General features: G+C 36.9%; 1 protein-coding gene across 3 annotated transcripts in view; it reads left to right on the plus strand.

The window, feature by feature from the left end:
• The window catches only part of LOC136866197 (inner centromere protein B), a 431,603-nt gene that overhangs the window by 164,996 nt on the left and 244,265 nt on the right, over positions 1–22,342 (plus strand). For all 3 annotated transcript variants that reach the window (XM_067142957.2, XM_068226499.1, XM_067142948.2), the window contains exons 2-3: positions 2,698–2,839; positions 16,816–16,871. In XM_067142957.2, coding sequence (XP_066999058.2) covers positions 2,698–2,839; positions 16,816–16,871 — 198 coding nt within the window. The remainder of the gene's footprint in view (positions 1–2,697; positions 2,840–16,815; positions 16,872–22,342) is intronic.

A 22,342-nucleotide genomic window follows, 5' to 3' on the forward strand; every position in this document is an offset into this window, starting at 1 on the left:
AGAAGAATGGGCATTGGAAGAATGCCAGTAGTTATTCTGCATAGAAAGACCTTTCTAGAAGCTTGTAAACAATGTGGTCTTATTTTCAGGAGTGAACATTTGTCATGATTAGAGCCCGGATTTCCATGCAAATGCATGTTTTTCAATACGCTAGCGACACTTCTCAAACTTTGCAAATATTCGTTTTACTACTTAACAATGCCAAATAACCATCCTTTTTCCATGCATGTTTGCATGTTTCGGCCATTTTAGGAGAAAATTCATACTTAATGCATATTTGGAAGATTTTGGATTTAATAACGGATATTTGTACGTTTAATATTGCATAATATGACTTTTATTCTGACTTTGACGTATATAAATTGTTAACATGCATGACAGTGCAATTTCTGAATGTTAGTGTGCAGAATTTGGGACAATTTTTCCACGTTATAGGCTATAGTATGTCTATTACTGAGAGACGGAGAGAATGTATTCCTGGCATCCTATGTGACAATCCAAGTTAGTAGCCTACATACAGTACAAGTCCTATAATCCATTGACCAAACACTTTCTTATCTGTTGCTTGAGTAAATAATGACGTATTTCGGAAGTCCCTACGTCGATATCTAATTCTTGGGAATAAGGTGTCCCAGTTTTACAGTTGTACATTGCTATAAATTGAACTGTAAATTGTGCATTAATCATTGACGGCTCATTTTTCGTCTGTTAGATGAACAAAAGAAAACTTGTATCGCACTTCTGTGGTGCCGCGTTACTGGGATAGCAGCTTACAAACTCTGGTTTTTCATTGAACCCTGTACCGTTGTTATCCTAGAATGTCCTACCCGGAACCCTCACTCATCTGTCACACGTCTTTGTTATCGCAGCAGGCAATCGTTACCAGTTATTGAGGACATTCAAATGTGTCTGTTATTGAGGACATTCAAATGTGTCTGCAATCATCACATGGAGAAGTAGCTGCGGCAGCTAGAGATAGGTTGAACAAATTAATTCCTTCAAATCCTGATTTTCAATTCGTCAAGTTTATAAAAGACGTATTGTGGTGAAAATGCAAAAGATGTACAATTTGACCTCATTTTGTCCAAATGTCTTCAATGAAGTATGCATCTATCACTTCCTGTGATGTAAAAAGATCATTTTTTGTGCTTAAGAATGTGCTGACAGATAAACGGATGGGCTTAAATCAAGGCAATTTGGAGAAATTAGGGTAGTTTCTGTACAATGTTTCAAAATGAACTGAATTTTGACGGTGCATATTTTCCAGTTTATTGTGCATGTTTTGCCATATGATAGTGCATGAATGCATGCATTTTTTGAGATTTGATAGTGCATGGAAATCCGGGCTCTAGTCATGATACTTCATTTGGAGCGAGTCCCATATGTGTACCACTTTACTTGTGAAGTTATTTGCAGTATTCCATGGTTTGGAGAGCCAGAATATGTTCCCAAACATGGAGACAAAGTAGAGATGTAGCATCTGAAGATTTTATGTTTCTTCCAGGTAATACGTTGTTTTCTCCACATTGGTACATATAATCAGATAATATGGGGATCAATCTACTCTAGTTTCCTCTACTGGAATAGCAGCTACACTTTTACCTGGGGAAGATCTATTCGGTCTGTTTTCAAAATACCATTGGTACGGAATGGTAATTTCTATCTGCAATGTAAAGCCAAACAAAAAATGAGTATCTGGAGATAAAGCTGCAATGACACATTTGCATGAATTCTTAACATTAGCCAAACTTCTCTAGGATCTATCCAAATGTGTCGTACCTTTCAGTAAAGTAGGGATTTCTGCTAAAACCTGCCTATAGTAATGAGAATGAAGAAAGTTGCTATAACCATGTCACTAAGAAATGTACTACCCTCCAAAGGCACCTGCGAAGGGACAAGAATTACAATGTACTATAATAAAGGAAGCTGTTACAGGTTCTGTAACTACAAAAACTGCTCTTATACCCAGAATAAAATTTTCTCCCTCTGACGAATGCATGATTTTTAAATTTAAACAGATAGTTTCCAGTTCTCAGTATTATGGTCAAACTTTTGACAAAATCTATTTTATTGTCCAAAACCAGTCTTCTGCTGCAGGCTACTTTACATAGGTCTTTCACGAGCAAGATCATTTAGCTCGCTACCTGTTGTATCACCAAGTCAGGGAATAAGAAAATATGTATTGAGAGAAATGTTCGTTGGTGACTTGCGTGAATTAATTTAGCAGAACATTTCTAGGATGGAACGTGATTGTAAGTTAATCTTCAAAGGTAGCTCGCATCTTCAAAAGGAATAAAAAGCTGAACATAAGTCTCTCCTAGGAAAATTTATTACTTACATAGGAACTTTTTTGTACTTTCTTTGCAGCTTCATTTCCTCATTATACAATACCTAGCGCATAAGTATTCTGCACGAGATATGCTAGTTTTTTGTATCCTTTGATTTTTAAGCTAAACGAAATTTTATGAACCTAAGAAGAGAATTACCAGCAATTTTAAACATATCAGTGGTCAATGTGCTGGAGGAAACAGCGAATTCCTGTCAACAGTTGGCAGCCTGTTCTGACAGTACTTTTAATTATACTCTGATTCTTCACCAAAAATCTCTTTAACAGTGGTTTGTCAAGACTAGGTACTCTGCTATCATTGGAAGGAAAGGAAAAAAGAAACCGATTGTTTTCTTCTTTCTTTCACTTAGGAAAAGTTGGAGTGGCTTCGACAGGTTGTTGAAGATGCAAAGGCGAATGGATTTCAACGCCCCAACCTTCCAAAGACTCCAGCAGCAGCGAAAAGAACAAGGAAGCGGTGCCGACTGTCGACAATTGCAGAGAATGAAGTTGGTATGTAGGATCTTATCAAATAAAGTGTATAGTAGTCTATGAAACATTGTCTGCCAAAAAGTTGTAAACTTTTTTCTTCTGAATGCCAAACTTAAACTATTTTTTTAAACATATTTTTGGGTTCTTTAACATTTCTATATAAACCCCACCGTAAAACAGTGTAATTTCGGCCACTTTTTCATATATTTTTAAAATTTATAGGCCTACATGTTATGTATGTACATAACAGTAATTGTAATTCAATAATGAATTACGATTATCGAAAAAGCGGTTGGAGTTACCCCCATGTTTTGGGGTAACTTCGGCCACCATATAAATAACTCAAGAAACAAAGTTTCCTGCGACTTAGTGTTACTTCGGCCACTGTAAAAGCTTTTAAAAACTTGTACAATGCCCGATATCAATATTTGGCAAACAAATAAAAAACATTTGTGCTAAAAATAGACATATAGTGATCAAATTTACAAGATATTTACAAGATATTTCCAAGATATTAAGTGTAAGAGAGGGCCAAGAGCCCTAACTTTGCCACAAATAAAGACATCAATAAATAAATAAATTTTCCCCAAAGAAGAAACAAGCTTGTTTAACTTAAGCCTACACGCATTGAATGATACAAAAATTATTCATTCATTCAACTTCGCTAATTGGCCAACTAGGGACCATGATAAGCCTCACTTTACATTCTGGCATTTGTTCATATTTCGCTTGATCCACATCGTCTTCATTAGCTCACTGTGTTTAGCACGACGTTCTTCTGTCCATTTAGCACCAGTTGCCCGTTTTTCGTCCCGGAAAGTCCCTAAAGTCTTGATGGCTGCTCTGAAAAGATTTTTGGTCTTGTGCATCTTCTGCTTGTAGGCCCAGTTCTTTAAGATCTTTCTTGACATTAACGTACCATGGCATTGCCGTTTTTGGTTTTGAGTCAAATATACTGAAGATACGTTTCGTCCATTGAGAGTCGATCATCCGTCGTATATGACTGTAGAAGCGAACTCTGCCTTTACTCATTGTGTCCGTGATCTTCTGTATCTTAGAGTATATTTCTTGCCTGGATTTTCTAATGTAGATGCCATTTTTGTAGTTTGGACCAAGTGTGGTGTGTAGAATCTTTCTTTCCTCTCTAAATCCACAAGCAAACATTTCTCAGACAGGATAAGGCATTCATATGCATACAGCGATACTGGTTTGATGACAGTGTTGTGACGAATTTTTGTGTTCAGGGAAAAGCATTTTTTGTTGTATATGTTGCGGGTGGTTTGGAAAGTGACTTCCATTTTCTTGATTCTTGCTGCTATGGCCTCTTTGTCAAGTCCATTTTGCTGAATCTATTCCCCAAGGTGTTTAAATTTACTAACACGGTTTATCATTCCATATTTGGTGTTTAGTTGTGCCGTATCATCATATTTGACAATACCTCTGTCTTTTGAAAGGAAATTTGTAACCTGTTTGTTCTGCTACTTCCTTCAACACATTGATCTGTTCTGTTGCACTTTCGAAATTTTCTGTCATAAGGGCTATATCATCAGCGAACGCTAAGCAATCTGTTTCCACTCCATTTTCTTTGTCCTAATCCTTACAGGTTTGTAAAGGTTTCTTTCTTTTAACGTCTTTCGCCACTCCTGTATTACCTTCTCAAGTACGCAGTTGAACAAAAGAGGTGACAGCCCATCTCCCTGTCGAACGCCTGTCTTGATCTCAAAGGGTTCAGAGAGACATCCTTGGAATTTTACTTTGGATTTGGTATTAGTTAGTGTTGCCCTTATTATCGCCAGCAGTTTCTCATCGACTCCCATTTCTGCAAGGATGTTAAGCAACACATCACGGTCGATGGAGTCGTATGCTTTCCTGAAGTCTACAAATGTTAGACACATAGGTTCGACCTCTCAGCATATGGTATCTCATTATGGTTTTTAGGTTAAGTATTTGTTCTGCACTTGATCGGCCTTTCCGAAAACCTGCCTGGTATTCCTCGAGTTTGTGTTCAACTTGCTGTTCTAGTCTTTCAAGGATGGATAGTGACAGGATCTTGTAGGGTACTGACAGAAGAGAAATTCCATGGTAATTGTTCACATCTCTTATATTTTCTTTCTTGTGTAAAGGATGGCTCAAAGCTAGCTTCCAGTCCTCTGGTAGTTGCTCTTTTTCTCATATATCTACAATGGTTTGGTGTAGGATGTCAATTGCTTCTTCCAGGGCATATTTCCACAGTTCCCCAATCATGGAGTCTTCACCAGGAGTCTTGTTATTTTTCAGTATCTTTATGTGGTGTTTGATTTCATTGCGATTTGGAGGAGAAGATGGCAGGTTCTGGCTCACTGGTTTGTTTGTTTTGATGGGGTTGGCAGGTTTTTCACAGTTTAGAAGGTCGTTAAAATACTTAGCTAAAATTTCGCAGTTTTCTTCATTTGATGTTGCAAGAGTTCCATCTTTCCTTAGAAACCAAAGGGAAGGTGCCTTGTATCCTTGTACCTTCTTTTTAAAATTTCTGAAGTATTCACGAGTCTCACCTCTATGAAAGTCTTGCTCAATCTTGTCCAGTAGTTCATTTTCATACTTGCGTTTCTCACTGCGTATTATTTTTGCTGTTTGGGCTTGTTGTGTTTTGTACATCTTCCAATCTTATTTTTTCGAGGTGTAATACTTTTTCCAGGCATTCAGACGATCCCCTAAGGTCTTCTCGCAGTTATTGTTCCACCACGTGTGCTTCTTCCTCTTCTTGATTTCGGCCACTCCTTTTGCAGCTTGTATCATCTGCTTTCTCGTGCTGTTGAAGTCTTTTTCCACTGGTTGGGCAAGTTCTTAGAATTCATTCTCTCTTTCTCCGAGCCTTTTTGTGTCAAAGCGAATTATGGTAGGTTCGTTCTTATTTTTGTTGAGAGGGATTGGCCGAAACTTGATTACTGATACGTAGTGATCTGAGTCTATGTTTATTCCCTTTTTACGGTAACGTTCATGATTTCCGGACTGTATCTTCGGGATATAGCAACATGGTCTATTTGGAATTCTATTTTTTGTTTGGGCATCTCCATGTCATCTGTTTTCTCGGTAAGTGACGAAAGTGTGTTGACATCAGTTGGAGGTTATGGTTATCATATAGTTCAACGAGGCGTTCTCCATTCTTGTTGGTTCTTTTGTGTGCTGGGTAGAGCCCAACAACTTTCCTGTGTTTCCATTCACATCCTACCTGTGCATTAAAATCACCCATTAGGATCTTGACGAGGTGTTTCGGGATTTTCGCTAATCTGGCATCCAGGACGTTCCAGAATCTATCTGTGCCTTCCAGATCTTTTTTGTTTTGTTCATTAGTTGGAGCATGTGCATTGACTAGCGTACATGTTTTATTTGCACAACACAGGGATAGTAGGCATAACCTATCATTAACAGCTTCAAAATTTGAGACTGATCTAAGGATTCTGGTGTTGACAGCAAAAGCTGTACCGAAGATAGGGGTGTTTTTCATTACTCTCTTATGGGATCTGCTCTTGAAGAACCGATACCCTTCAGACTCAAACGTATATATAATATATTATGTAACTATTTTTAATGTCATGAAAGATAATCAAGATAGCAAAATCATATTCTCCTTATTCCAATGTATGAAGAGAAAAACAAGTTGAAAAAAAAGATAATTCTTTTGGATTGTCCTCACAGTACACTGGCTTCTATATAAAAAAAATACCTGGGCTGTCGATTAAGCTCTTAAATTTGTATCACCCACGTCTGACTGGGTCCCGAATTTCCAAATTCCTCACAGTATTATCTTTCTGCACGTCACATTCATCATCAATAACTGGGAAAGTGAAGTACACATCCTTTCCGGCTTTCTTTCTCAAAAACTTCACTACCAAGTGCCCACCAGTTTCCTTAAATTTTCCGACATAAAATCGCTGAATTTTGTCCTTGGAAAATTTTACACGTACTAGTTTCCTACCTCGTATTCATCAGTCCCATCTACTTGCACTTCCAAACTTGCCATCCTGTCTTCAGTTGCAATTCTCTCTCCTTGGCTGCAAAGTTCATTATTTCCTTCAAGTTGCTCCTGTTCATCTTGGGGTTGCTTTGGTATGTAGTTTGTGGTTACACTTCGTCCAGGCCTCACATTCAGTTGTTTTCCTTTGAATCTGGAATTATTCTTCTCTCCTAATTGAGATGTCTTCAGGAGATTCGTGAATGATTCGCTCCATGACTTTTCCGAACTCTGATTTTCGGTAAAGTCAGGAAGTCTTTTTTAGGACAGCATCTCTATTTAAGAGGACAAAGTCCTGCAGCTTTGAAGCCAGATTTCAGGCTAGCTTTCAACCTTTTATCCCATATATCCTCCAGGGCCGCCTTGAAAACTCTGGGAAATTCTGTTTCCATTTGTTCAGCTGTTTCCTCCAAGACTTTCTAAGTGGACGGAAAAGTGCAACATCCAATCGCTGTGTTAGATTAGTTGAATTTGGTGGCAGGAGGACAAACTATTATTGTTGTTGTCACACTGTCTGATCACTTCCATTGACAGATGGCTGGATAGGTTGTCACCTATTATTGCTTTTTTTACGAGGTAACTTCTTGAGATACGGCAGACAAATTGTAGAAAACCATTCCTCAAAAATGGCCATATCAAACCAACCACTTTCATTTCTGTTATAATGTGCACTAGTAACACCACCTTCCGTCCAGCCTGGGTATAAATGTTTGGCTCGATAGAGCACATGAGGAGGCAACAAGTCTTCTGAGCCTGTTTCTGCCAACATGACAGAAGTTCCACTCTTTGATGAGTCAGTAATCCTTTAAGGGTGTTTACTTCCTCTTTTTACAATCACTTTAAATTTACCTAGATCATCTACAAAATTAGTTTCATCGTAGTTTACAATGTTTTCTGGAGGAATTCCATCCAGTGATGTTTCTAAGTTGTCAAAGTATTCACCAATTTGTACTGATCCTACGGAGGCTCTAGCACATCCATCGTCCTTCAAGATTCTAGAAACAGAAGAACTTTCTTCTAGCATCATACTTCGCATCCGCATGTGTATCAAGTTTGTAAACATCTTGTGAAGACAATGTTACTACAATTTCAATTGATCTCTGAATGAACAGCAGCATCGCTTGGAAGCCAGCCTTTTTCGATTTACATAACCAGCAACTTAAGGATTACTTTTACAACTTTTTACTTTTAAACGGCGCACTGGACTTTTTTATAGATCTCTATTTTTTAACATGGTGTAGCGCATCTCTGGATTCGTAAGCCTCCACGCGCAACAGTCACCTTCCTTCAAGTTCCAAAAAACAGAAGAGACTTTCTGGCATCCATGTGTTTTTACGTCTATGAATATCTTGAAAAATGACGTAACTTCGTCCCAGTTGTTCTTCGAATATACAACAGCACATTTAAGAAGCAAGCATATATTGAATTCCTTGACCTACAACTGAAAGATTTCCATCCCTAACAACTTTTTGATGCTGTACGATGCACTGAATTTTAATCGTAAATAACCGACGTGACTTCAGCTCAGTTGTTCTTCAATTGGATAACAGCATCTTAAAGGAGCCAGCATATACTAATCTCCTTATCCAGCAACTCAAGGATTTCTATCTTTAACATCCTTTTAATGCGCATTGGACTTTTTATGAATCTCCGTCATGGAGTTATTTTTTAACATAGTGCTGCATGTCTCTCTAATTCTTTTCTCAATATCTCACATGGTATGTACATTTATGAGACCTTATGTGTCTTTACATTGTTTGATTTCTTCGGTATTTATGTTTTAATTTTGCTTTAGACTGATGATGACCTAATATTAGTTTTAATTTTGCTTTAGGCTGATGATGACCTAATATTAGGTCGAAACTAGTTCCTAATAGGGTTGGGCAGACCGGAACATTCTGTTGTTCTGCAACATTAGGAGCTTGAGACAGAGTGTTTCGGTACAGAGTGCCGGGACATGGGATTGTACCTGCGTAGTAGAGAGAACTTTGAGAGGCAACACGACATGCTCCGCGTCAGCTGGAATGTGCCTGTACCGAACGTGCTGTGTCAAGGCTGCTCTAGATAGACTAGTTGGCCTTGGCTGTGTGCAATGAGCACACGGGACTGTAACTGCGCAGTAGAGAGAACTTCGAGAGGTGACATTATATGCTTCGCGCCAGCGGGATTTGTGCCTCTACAAAACGTGTTGTGTGGTGTGTGCCTGTGTGTAGTTATGGCCATGTCCAGCATTTCATTTCTCTCAGCTACCATTTACCTTCTTTAATATAGCTGAACGAACAGTGGGACCACTGAAATTCGCGCCAATAATCACGTTTAAAGGCTGCTTTTAGATTAAGATTTTTCCGGTCAATATGAAATGCACATAACACGGTTACATTGGCAGTGTAGGTGTTTAAAAGTAACTAATTCAAGAATATTTTCACCAGTTGAATGTATCGGCCTGTATTGTGAGTAATTAGGGCCAGGATAAAGCTTCACGGCATGTGAGAAAGCAGTCGGAACTCTGAATGAAGTACGCACCCAAAAAATCATATCTAAATTTTCTTTTTAGGATAAGAATGTTTTCATTCATTCTGAAATACACCTGTCACAATTACACTGGCAGTACATGTGTTTACAAATGTCACAATGTTATTTTCACCAATTAAAAGTATACTCGCACAGTTGAAGTAACATTCGTCAGTACTCTATTCACGTACATAATATACAAGCGAACACGAAAATAATAATTAACCCATATAAGCGAAACACAAAGATTAAAAATTAAACACTATATACAAAGATTAAAAATAAAACTATACAAGCAGAACACGAAAATAAAAACTGTGGGATGTGTGAGTTTGAAATGTCTTGTCATTGTGCCGGTTGAAGATCCCTTTGCAGACAAAATAGAAGAACATAAATTGCATTTCACTCTGTCCGGTTTCCTTCTAGTAAAATGTCCTGAACAGGACTCCGATGCGACATTATGCAAAGTTTACCGTCTTTCGTACGGTTTAATTACTTTCATGCTGTTATGCTCTTTGTAATTCGAATTCCTTCCCTTTCAGCTTCCATTTACCTTCATTAATACCTCGAAAATTTCCCTCAACACTTTCTCGGGGATTGACGTTAAAAATTAATTTGGACTTAAGGAATCTTTTAAGCCCATGAAGAATATAGGTCATCGCTTTGGAATTAAAAATATAACTGGATGGAAAATATTGTTGTACTTTCGTGGTGTTATGCTCTCTGCACTTCGTTGTTCATTTCTCTGTTTCCATTTACCTCTTTACTATCTCGAAAATTTCCCTCAACACTTTCTCGGGGTTTTATGTTAAAAATTAATTAGGACTTTCAAGAAACCTTTAAGCCCACGAAAAATGTAGGTCACCGCTTTGGAATTAAAGATATAACTGGATGAAAAAATGTTTATACTTTCGTGGTGTTATGCTCTCTGCACTTTGCCTTTCATTTCTCGCAACTTCCATTTACCTTCTTTAATATCTCAAAAATTTCCCTCAACACTTTCTCTGGGATTGATGTTAAAAATTAATTTGGACTTTCAGGAAACTTCTTAAGCCCACGAAAAATATAGGTCATCGCTTTGGAATTAAAGATATAACTGGATGAAAAAATGTTTACACTCCAGCACAGGGCGGCACACAGCCGGTATCGACAGTCGGCTAGTATTACATGTGATAAATATAATTTTTGATTCGTATTGATGATATTTAATTGGAATAATAACAATAAGTTAATTTATTAATTTGACCACCTAATCAATACAATAAGTCTTGTCCTAGTTGATTTACATTGGCATGTTAACTAAAATGGTACATGTTTCGCCTTTTATTTAGGCATCTGATTTACATATACATGAAATAAAACAAATTTTTAAGAAGCCTTGGAGAGACTTGAAATAAAAGTAACATATGGTAAAGGACTTGTAATGAAGCTGGTTTTAAAGATATTACAATGAGTGAGGAAATATACAATTGGTGAAAGTAGTAGTAATATTGACATTAGAAGGCTTCTGTATAATTAAAATGAACAAAGCAACAGTCTGTTATGAACAAGTGATAAGATTGCTATAAAATTATGTTGGCCAACCAGCGGTTGCAACGAAAATGACGATGAAAATCGTATTTAATAAAAAATAATGTTGAATAAGATAATGATGAAAGATGGTCAAGTGACCTGCAATTATTTTTTTACAAGAGATACGAGACGAAAATCAATAGCATATGGAGATGTGGTTCACTTTGATCGAAAAATAAAAGTTGTAGTTGAAGGTTGAAGAACAATGTTTAAATTGGACCTTTATGGACCATCTCAATTTGAAGCAATGCTAAAATGTTGTTAAGAATGTGGATTTGTTGACATTCTAGTCGAAACATGCCAATGTAAATCAACTAGGTCATGACTTATTGTATTGATTAGGTGGTCAAATTAATAAATTAACTTATTGTTATTATTCCAGTCGGCTAGTAGGCGAAGGGCAGTGCATAGTGGCGCTTCTGACGGGACAGCGAGTCATTGTCTCTGTCTCACTTGAGAATGTTTCGGAACAATTGACACTCGGTGCTCCGGAACAGCGGAATATAAATGTGCACCGGCACAGTGCCGAAACAGGGACATAGTACCCAACCCTAGTCCCTAATCATTTAGAATTTAAACTCTGTATATTTTGTACTGAAAAGGTGGACCATAATACATTGTGTATTTTGTACTGAAAAGGTGGATCATAATACATTAGTTTAACTCTGTTGTAATCACAGTTCAATATGGATCTATCATAATGAAACTTATTTAATTTAATTACTTAGCCGACGATAGGATAGGAAAGAGCTAGGAATGAGAAGGAAGTGTCCGTGGCTTATCCCCATGTGTTTCGTCATAACAGATCACCGCATGTTTATATGATGCAGTATTACTCGAATACTTAGTGAAACCTCGTTAGTGCGTTCCTCATTAACATGTTTTCCTACTTAGCACGTCGTAAATTTGAAGTCCCGATTCTCATCGTATTAAATCTATATAAAAACTCTTTTATTGCATCACGATTTTTTGCTATTACTGCTTAGTACGAAAATGGGAAACCACGGATAAGCATCTTCAGGGCTACCGACAGTGGGGTTTGAACCCACTATCTCCCGAATGCAAGCTCAGCTGCGCGACCCTAACCGCACGGCCAGTTGCTCAGTGCCTCCTCCTTATTGATCGTTGAACTTTGTGGCATATCAAAGCTATATTGGCATCTGATCTGAGTTTCCTATCTGGAAAAGCCGTTATTTTTTCACTTTCCGCTTCCCAATCACGAAGTGATGAAAATCAGTGACATTTTGGTTGATATTTAGTATTCTATGGCATAGTGACGTTCTTTGTCGAAAAGAGGAGTCCATTTCCTTCCTTGGCTAACCTTAAAATCTGATACTCTGATCCATGTACTGCAGCTATTTCTTGTCCTTTACAATATAGCATTTTATGTGAAACAGCATATCCATCTTTGTGTAACATAATCACATATTTCAGTAGATTCTCCTTTACTTGTGGAAACTTGCCACGCTTTGGGCCGCAAAATGCTTCGCAAGACTTGTTGGTCGCTTGAAATGCAGTTTTCTGTTTCTTCCAGTCACATACATTGCACTCGGATGCTGAATACTTGTGGCCTGTTCTCCTATCCCCGTGTGTTTCGACATAACAGATCACCACATGTTTATATGATGCAGTATTACTCGAATATTTAGTGAAACCTTGTTAGTGCATTCCTCATTAACATGTTTTCCCGTTTAGCACATCGTAAATTTGAAATTCCTATTCTCATTTTATTAAATCTACTGTATTTAAAAATAACTCTCTTATCGTGTCACGATATTTTGCCATTACCGCTTAGTATGATCACATTTTTCCTAACCCTGAAAATGTTGTCATCCCTTCTGAAAGAAACACGATTTCCAACTTGGGTAATAGTCGTCGCCACAGTTGTGTGATTACGGGAAAAGGCCTTGGATTTTGAACTTCACAGGATAAGTTGCACCTTCGAAGAACAAGCCATTAGACTGAGGAATGTTCAGTTTTGCTTGCCGGTTAGCAGCGAGTTTGCTGAACAGTGAGCCTGTTTGTACCTGTATTTCTCATTCCATTCAGAAGTTATAAATTTATTTTTTGTTGAGTGGTTCAGTGAAGTGTAGCGAATGTTTGTTGTGTGATATGGTAGCTTATATCTGGATTAGAAACACAATCACTTGAAAGTGGCTAACGTGGTGCACATTTGTCTTGTGATCGCCTAGTTGTTGATATGGACAAAGTTGTGACATTCCTTACTAATTACACAAAATTAAAATCCATCAGAAAGTAGACTGGCGTCCGCATCTTTAAGGGGAGTATCAATGCCCCATCCTGATAATGTTGAATTTAACAGATTTATATCCCGTTTTCTCAGGAACTATCCAAGATAATAAAACTAAACTTTGCCAGAATATAGAGTCATACCTTATACATTCACTGATCTGCAATCTTCGATCTACGTTTGTTAGGAATCAAGATATGAATATGGTGTTAAAGATTTGTGCAATTCAAAAATTATATTTTTTAAATTATTACACTATGAGAGCTATCTCTTCCATTGTAGATCTACATACATGTAATACTGCTGTTAATAAGCAGTAAAAAATTTCAGAGCTCTAGCTAAAGCAGTTTCTTAAAAAACGGGAAACATTTCCAAAGAAATTTAGTTGTTCAGAAATCGCACTTGAAAGTTGAATTAAAGGGAAACTGATAAATGAATGGGGAGACAGCCTGAACTTCTTCAGCTGTGGAATCATTATCTCCATGCAGATGCAGTCTGTTTCTCAGTATGAGGGATCTTGCTGCTTCTGTTGTATTTTTGATCATAATCTCTGCCTTGGAGACTTGCTAGCATCGCCACAGCCCAGGAATGTTTTTGTCAAAATGGCATCCAAGAAAAGATTGAGTAGAGTTCATCCTTAACTGTTTCTCCAAATTATCTCATATTTTAATACATTTGGAAATTCAAAATAATTCCTTGCAACATTCATTTTCTTTGATAGACACGATTTTAGTAACATTGTCTTCAGAAACTCACGGTGTTGCTAAATGTTTTCCTAAGCTCAGTCAAGGATTACTGAAAAATCATTTTAAAAGAGCCAGCCAAATTTCTAAAATGCTTTTTGGTGAAGAAATAGATATTGAAGAGGAATTCACCATTGAAGAACTGTGGTGCTTGTTACACGTGCCTGTGACATGCAACATCAAAATAAAATTTTCACTGTACAAATTGATCTTTACTGGCATATACAGCAGCTTGAACACCTAAAAATATCAGGATGACTTTTCTTATATTGTAAGAGGTATGAATAAGGTAAGAGTTCTACAAAACAAATAATTTATCAGATTTTTCATGTATTAATTTTTGCTTATTTTAGTTCTTTTCATTTTTCTTGCTTATTTGCTTGCTTATTTTACTGTTTTATTATGCGTATAAATCCGGGCCCTACTCATCATATCCCTGTATCTGTAAGTTACATTCTTGTCCATCAGTAAAGCAACTACTTCATTGTACTGAGTGTGTGATGATTCCAGCATTGTGTACAAGCTATTTCAGCATGTGATGACTTGTTTTAGAGATTAATTCAAAGATGAGCAGAGGCATTTTCCTGCATGTAACGTACAATGCATTTTACAGTATTTATTGTTGCTGTGATGTTCAGGGCATCGTTAAACAAGAATTTGTAGAGACTAAGTGCTGTGTTAATGTAATGGGCAGCACAAAGTCATTCATGATTTTCTAAAGTTTTTATTATATTGGACCCCTGGTCAGTAACATAAACAAAATGATGTAAAATTTCTGGTGAAATGTTCTAATCAGCCATCCTATCTTCTGTTTCTTTCATAATATTCACTCCAGTCTTCTTAATGCGAGGCACTTTAGTTGTAAATAACACATTGTTCTCTAGAGAGACCAATCCATGTTTATGTTATGTGCTGTAAGCATCAAATAGTGCACCTGATGTGTGAATCAGTCCACATATCGACTGTCATTAATATTAGAAGGCATTATGCTGTTTCTAACTACATCTGTCTGTTCCTTGACATGTCTACTTACAGTAGAAGGATGTGGCATTACATTTTTTAATGCTGTCTTTTCCACGATATGCACTTAGAGATTAATTCTTGGCCCATTTGTTCGAAACCTTGATGAGTAACTATTAAAATTTCTCGTATTTTTAGCATACATTGCTACACACTTTGTTGTAATATTGTGTTTTTTTTTATATTTTTTATTTTTTTTTATTGCCAGTACACCCAAAGGATTTGTGTTAATGTGGGATTTCTTGCAACTATGTTTCTTTAAATGAGTCGCTCTCCACTGTAAACACAATAATGTTGAATATTTTGTGCTACATACATACCCAGTGGTCTTGCTGTTTTTGCCTACAACCAATAGAAAGTTATTTCAGAAGTTTCTTTTTAGTCCCTCTCATTTCTTAAACATGTGCTCATAGTTTTTCAGTCTTGCTTGTTATTACACTTGCTTTCTCATGCTGCATGCTGCAGACAAACACAGTGCAAATGAGAAGACTGTGCTGGATGAAATTGTACACGCAGAAGGACAATTTTAACTCCAGTGGTGTCAAACATTACCTAGGATTCGCTCATGGCTTTTATGCTCAGCCACAATCATTGATGCAGGCAGCCTAACTAGCTATGCTATGTTAGCATTATCTTGTATTCTGTGCTTGCTTACTTGTTCATGCAGGATTCTAATAGCTAGCCCTCCTGCTTAGCTGCTACATGGAGCTAGCATAGTTTAGCCAGCTAGATTCTGCATACATTTTATTTAGTGACTTGGAAACAGTGCATTTATTCTTTCTTTTGTTATATCCACTTTGCTCTGCCTGTAGGCAGGGCTCGAAAAATACCAGGTCGTCATGGTGACTGGAAATTCTGGCGCCTACGTTTTTCTGATGTTAGTGTTCCCAATTATTTTTACCTGACAGATTTGATTTTCATGTGGATGGATGGATTAAACCAAATTAAAATAAATTTATTACAGATAAAGTTCAAAGTTTCATATTTCCCTTGAATGTCAAATATTTTAATTCCGTTGAGTTATGACTGCAGTTAGAAGGGGTAGGGTTTCTCAAGAGTGAATGCAGCATTGAAATGTACACCGAGGTATTTGATACTTTTACCTAACCAGAAGGGAAGGAACTACAGAATTTTGGAGAAAAGGAGATTGAAACATTGGTGCAGCATTGTAAGAACCAACTTGACTTTGCTGAAGTTAAACAAAGCAAAGTACTCTATACAAATTATATAAATTCAAAGGCTTGGCAAGGGGATGAATTTCAGCAAACTTTTGAAAAAAGCTTTGTCACAAAAAGTATTTCAGATTTTATGCTACTTTAACTTCATATCATGTCAGTGTTGTCTGCATCATGAGAGAAGGCTTTAATTAACGTAATAAAATACAATGTGAGGTCATGAGTGGAGTCGAATGGCCTTAATAATTTAATGTTTATATGCATAAATGGCCCGTCATTAGAGAATTTTGATCCAAGCAGAACAATTAATTTTTTTTGTCATTGGTAAAAGTACAAGACATGTGCATGGACATAAAGCACACAAAACACACACGGCTGCTTTGTAAAACTTCACTTACATTGCATTCATTAATTTGCCGTAATCTTCGAGGGATTGTTAAGTTTGTACTCATTATACCAGTTACCATAACATGTAGGCCTGCTGTGCATTACACTGTATTTGTATTATTTTGGTGTCTGAACTGGCACCTAGGTCGGAAGAAATTTTTTGAGCCCTGCCTGTAGGTATGCAAATAGTGTAACAATTTAGGCCATTGGAAAAATGGCATGTTCATTTTTCTGTAAAAAACCCAGAATGAATGGAGAATTTTTTAAAATCTCAGTGGACGGTTATTTCACCACGGTAGATACATTGTTGCTACTTTGTTGACTGATATTTTGCATTTTATTTTCAGTTGAGGTACCACTACCAGAACAAACCCAGACCAGAATGACAAGAAATGCTGCTAAGGTAGGCTATGCTTTATTGCTGCATAGTTATTACATTAATGAATAACTTCTGGACAAAAATTACCAGATGATTGTGCCCAAGATGTGAAAATTAAAAGAGATTGGTTTTCATGAAAAAATTCTGCTGTTTCGTTTGTAGAACTTTGTTCTTTACTCTTCTGCTAATACAATGGAACCTTGATTTTCCATTTTTGGAGGAACTACGAAAGAAAAACGTACAACACGGGAAAACTGAAAATCCGTGAATGAATGAAAACCAACAAAATTTAGCTAAATATCACAAAAATGAAATATGTATAATTACAATGTTACAAACACTCCTAAAACAAACCAAACTATGGGCCTTTGCCTTTGCCTTTGCCTAGTACTCTGGTGAATAAGTCGTTATACATTATCGTTCTTAAATGTGATTTTATTCAACGGAAATAAATATCAAACGAGAACATGTTCACTACCTTGTGTAAATTACTTTATTGTCACTGTAAGTCACAACACACAATTATTAACAGTAGCAAGTGACAACTACAACACTTAATAGCGGAGTACCCTCAAGTCGATTCTGACAAGTACAGATATCAACAACACTGACTCGCGCACTATAACATACACCCTCTTGAACTTATCGCCTCGCTGACTGACAGCTCGATATATACACTGTTCGATTAACCATCTAGAATTATCGCTTTCTGGAAGGGTTCTTACAACACTTACAACACTGTAATGGAACACACTCGAAACATTGACCAGCTAGTCGAATGGAGTACTCCAGTAATGGATCCAGCTTGAACTTTCATTTACTGTTTACCAATACACATAGAAATTTCTCCATTATTCCTAATGTCTCTACAAGTATCTGGATAATAAACCTTACAGTAAGTTTCCAGAACCCTTCATATATACCAAATTATAGTAGAATAAATCTAATATACAAACATTATAAAGTTTTCTACCACTTTCGACTATATAGATTTTGAGGTTATACAAATTTATAATACATATTTACAGGGAAACCATGTATTAATCGTATTAACATTTAATAAAAGATAATTTAGCATTTAATAAAATATAATTAAAATATATTAACTCATTGCGGACCGGGGACGGCGTAAGACGTTTAAGCTTGCTTCTATGCTGTGGGCCGTGGACGGCGTAAGACGTTTAATGTTCCGCGCGAAGCAATGCTGTTTATATTCGTCATCTATGCATTCTTGCACCTTAGCCAGCGTTACTGGTTGTAGCAGGAAGTTGGTTGACCTTTTTGAGATAACCGTCGCGTTGAGTGGGCTTATCTTAGCTGTTTTAGCGGGAATATCTCAGCACTTCCTCGCGCGTCAAGACGGTACTTGAGATTTCAATGCAGTGCATGTCGTTCTTACCGAGTGTAGTATAATGGCTTATAAAACAAAGTTTCTTACGGAAGAATAAGTATTAAGTATTGTTCACAATGATTATTCTGGTGCTGAACTTATTCCTGAAATAGACTCAGATAGTGAAAGTGAGATTGATGAGAAAATTCCGATTCCCGAATCCGATAGGCCTATAGAGAAAAGTGAAGTGCCTGATACATATCATCCTAGTTATTGTCCACCCGTTCCACCATTTACAGAGAATTCAGGTATAAACGTTCAAATAAAATATAAGCAGGATATTTTGAGTTGCGTGAGTATTTTCATGAATGACGAATTTTATCAGTATGTGTGTGAGCAGACCAATCTATACGCGAGTCAAGTGGTAAGTGCGGCGCCGCGGCCTTTCACAAATATTTCGATCATGCAATCGTGGAAACCGATTATTTCAAAATCCTGATATAAAAATGTACTGGACCGAAGACCCTAGTTTTCATACTCCGATATTTTCTAATACAATGTTCCGAATACACTTCCTTCATATTCTTTCATTTCTTCACTTCGGTGACTAATCATTATGCCGAAAATACAGATAGGCTGTATAAAATTAGACGTATTTTGAAACCTGTGACACCAAATATCACACCCTAAATATTTACTAGTGGTAAGCACAAAGTGTCATTTTTGTAACATTTATAGTTTAGGAGTAATCGTAAATTGTGATGCAAGTCAAGAGGGCCTGGCATCAAAATGGCCGGTCCAGGCATTCAAGTGTCCCGCTCAGAATCTGGTACTGAACGTGTTAAACATAGTTGTTGAAGGTTTTACAGCAGTTATGATCACAATTGAATTAAAATCTAGCAGGTTCCACCTTTTCAATACAAAATACAATGTTGTTGGATGGTATTTACAACATTATTTTATTACAGAACATGTTTCGGTGTTTCATTTTGACACCATCATCAGCTGTATCCTAAGTGAAAAAAACTTGGCGATATAAAAATCCACAAGGCCGGTGTCCCAGACCTAGCCCCCTTTACAAACTGGCGCAGTATATCCAAAAATTCCTAAAACAACATTATAGATTCACTGCAAATAAATCCATAAAGAATTCCATAGAATTGACTAAAGAATTAAGTAAATTTCGATTACAGGATCACCACACAATACATTCTTTTGATATAGAAAACATGTTTCCAAACATCAAAAATAATAAATTGCTTCCCATCATTGCCAATAATTTGAAGAAATACAGTCACCTAAGCAATTTTGAAATTGATGACTTTATGGCGATTTTAAAATTGCTGGTCAATAACAACTATTTCACTTTTGACCAGATCATTTATAAACAGGATGGCCTTGCAATGGGGTCTCCGGCCTCGGGAATTTTGGCAGAAATTTATTTATATTTTTTAGAAGATACACAAATAATTAATAACGACAAATTTAAGAATGTTCTATTTTGGTCCAGGTACGTAGACGATGCCTTTGTTATTCTGGATGAACGCATAACCAACGCCTCTACTACTCTTAATAATTTTAATACAATAGATACTGATATAAAATTTACTTTGGAATCCGAAATAGAAAAATCCATTAATTATCTGGACCTAAATATCAATAGGCATGCCTCTTCATTTTCTTTTAGCATTTACAGAAAACCCACACAAACTTCAGTCACAATACGACATGATTCGATACACCCCTTAGCTCACAAATGCGCGACCTATAACAGCTTGGTGAATCGCGCATTTAGCATACCAATGTCCAAGCGAGACTTGGACAAGGAACTGAACATCATTCGATCTATGGCTAAAGCGAACGGTTTCAAAGGGAATTTTATAGAACGAATAATAAGTAAATTTAAATATCGCCCTCACACGAACTTGACCAGAAGCAAAAGAAATCGCGACCTTCACGTTCAATAGAGAAGTTTATAGAATCACAAATATTTTCAAGAAACGTAATATTAGGCTTGCGTTCAAGACAGACAACAGAAGTACAGTAGCTTTACATAATGCTTCAGCCGTTAATAAAGTCGATCCTTATTCTAAATCAGGTGTATATAGGTTCGAATGCAGAGACTGCGGAAGCGTATATAGGGCAAACTGGACGCAGCTTTAATGTCAGGTATCAAGAACACCTTAACGCTGTAAAATATCATAGATATTCAGCCGTAGGTCAACATATCCATGAATACAAACATAAAATTCACAGATAAAGACCTTGAGATCATGGAAATACTAGCTAAGGGACCGAGACTTGACATTACGGAAGCTTGTCCAATATATCTAGACCAGTATTATAATGCTAACCTTAATCTGAATTAAATCTCGGAAAAACCCAAAGTATTATATAATTGCTTGATTCTATTACTTAACAAGCTAAGAATTTCAGAAAATTCAAACGTCTTTCAAACTCTACGTAACAGTTTTTCGTATTACTGTCTTCGTCCACAACGCCCCCCCCCCCCGGACCCTCTCCTACATTATCAACGTTCTAGAAACATTCCCCTTACCGCCCCTACTTCCCCCCTCCTTAGCGCTTCATCACATAGCACACGATACGAGCAGACACACTCGTAATGCTGCAGTCGTCACGCGAAGTACACGGCCGTAGAGGTGAGTCGACCTCATCAACAGTGTGATTCAATTAGTTTCTTTATCAGTTTTCTCGCTATTCTATTAACATTGGGCTTTCATCATTACAGGGTTGCATTTAACTGAGAGACTATGCCCGCCTAACATCTTTAGGGCAAATCAAAACACAGTTCCAACCATTATAAATACAGCTTAAAAACTACGTTTCTACACATTTAGAAAGCTAAGAAGACGGCGCAGTTTAACAATTTTATTGTACACAACGAGTTATCTACAAATGGCTAACAATGTATATAGGAAATGAACATTTTAACATTAAGGGACTGCATTCAAATTTAACGCCTCAATTTTAAGATCGTATTTGAATCCGACATTACGAGTGTACAGAATTATAGCCATTATGGAATTTGAAGACAACTCATCATCCAGATGAGATTTTATATTTATGACATCACAAGAGTTTTCTTGCTGTAAATTAGAGTTTTCAAACCTAGCATAATTTAGATTTTAAGGAGTTAAGTTTAGCAATATGTTGTTGTTCATTGTTTATATCGCCAAGTTTTTTTCACTTACTATACAGCTGATGATGGTGTCAAAATGAAACACCGAAACATGTTCTGTAATAAAATAATGTTGTAAATACCATCCAACAACATTGTATTTTGTATTGAAAAGGTGGAACCTGCTAGATTTTAATTCAGTTGTGATCTCAGTTCAATACGGATAAAAAAATATGAAGTTCCTTACGTTTAAGCAGTTATGATGTCGTATCTATGACAACATTAATATATACAACAACGTATTCACAGCTGTTGTGGTACTCTGATAACTTCTGAATGACAAGACTTATTGTAAAGGTGAAAGTTACAGATGATTTAAGAGAACTAAGTAAGTCCACCAGCATACAAGCTGCACTAGAAGTGCTCGTATACTGACAATTATACATAATTACATTGTCGTATATAGTGCCTTTTGGTAACGACCATCACAAATATTAATACAATTAATACATTTAAAAGAGCCTCCATGGCTCAGGCGGCAGCATGCTGGCCTCTCGCTGCTGGGTTCTGTGGTCAAATCCCGGTCACTCCATGTGAGATTTGTGCTGGACAAAGCGGAGGCGGGACTGGTTTTTCTCCGGGTACTCCCGTTTTCCCTGTCATATTTCAACACTCTCCAATATAATTTAATCTGTCATTCATTAATCATTGCCCCAGAGGAGTGCGACGGGCTTCGGCAGCCGGCACAATTCCTATCCTCGCCGCTAGATGGGGGTTTCATTAATTCCATCCCTGACCCGGTCGAATGACTGGAAACAGGCTGTGGATTTTCATTTTCAGTACATTTAAAGTATTCACTTCCTCTTTGATAAGTATGCCGACTCGAGTCATAACAGATAAGGAAATGGTGTCTGGTGAATAACAAAATATTTCTTAATGTATACTCGTATGGGAGAGTTACTTGCGTGGTTACTCCACAAGGGCGTTTATCAGTAATATTTTTAGACTTCCTTTTTTCTAAAATCT

The sequence above is a fragment of the Anabrus simplex genome, chromosome 1 (genome assembly GCF_040414725.1).
Source record: "Anabrus simplex isolate iqAnaSimp1 chromosome 1, ASM4041472v1, whole genome shotgun sequence".
NCBI lineage: Eukaryota > Metazoa > Arthropoda > Insecta > Orthoptera > Tettigoniidae > Anabrus > Anabrus simplex.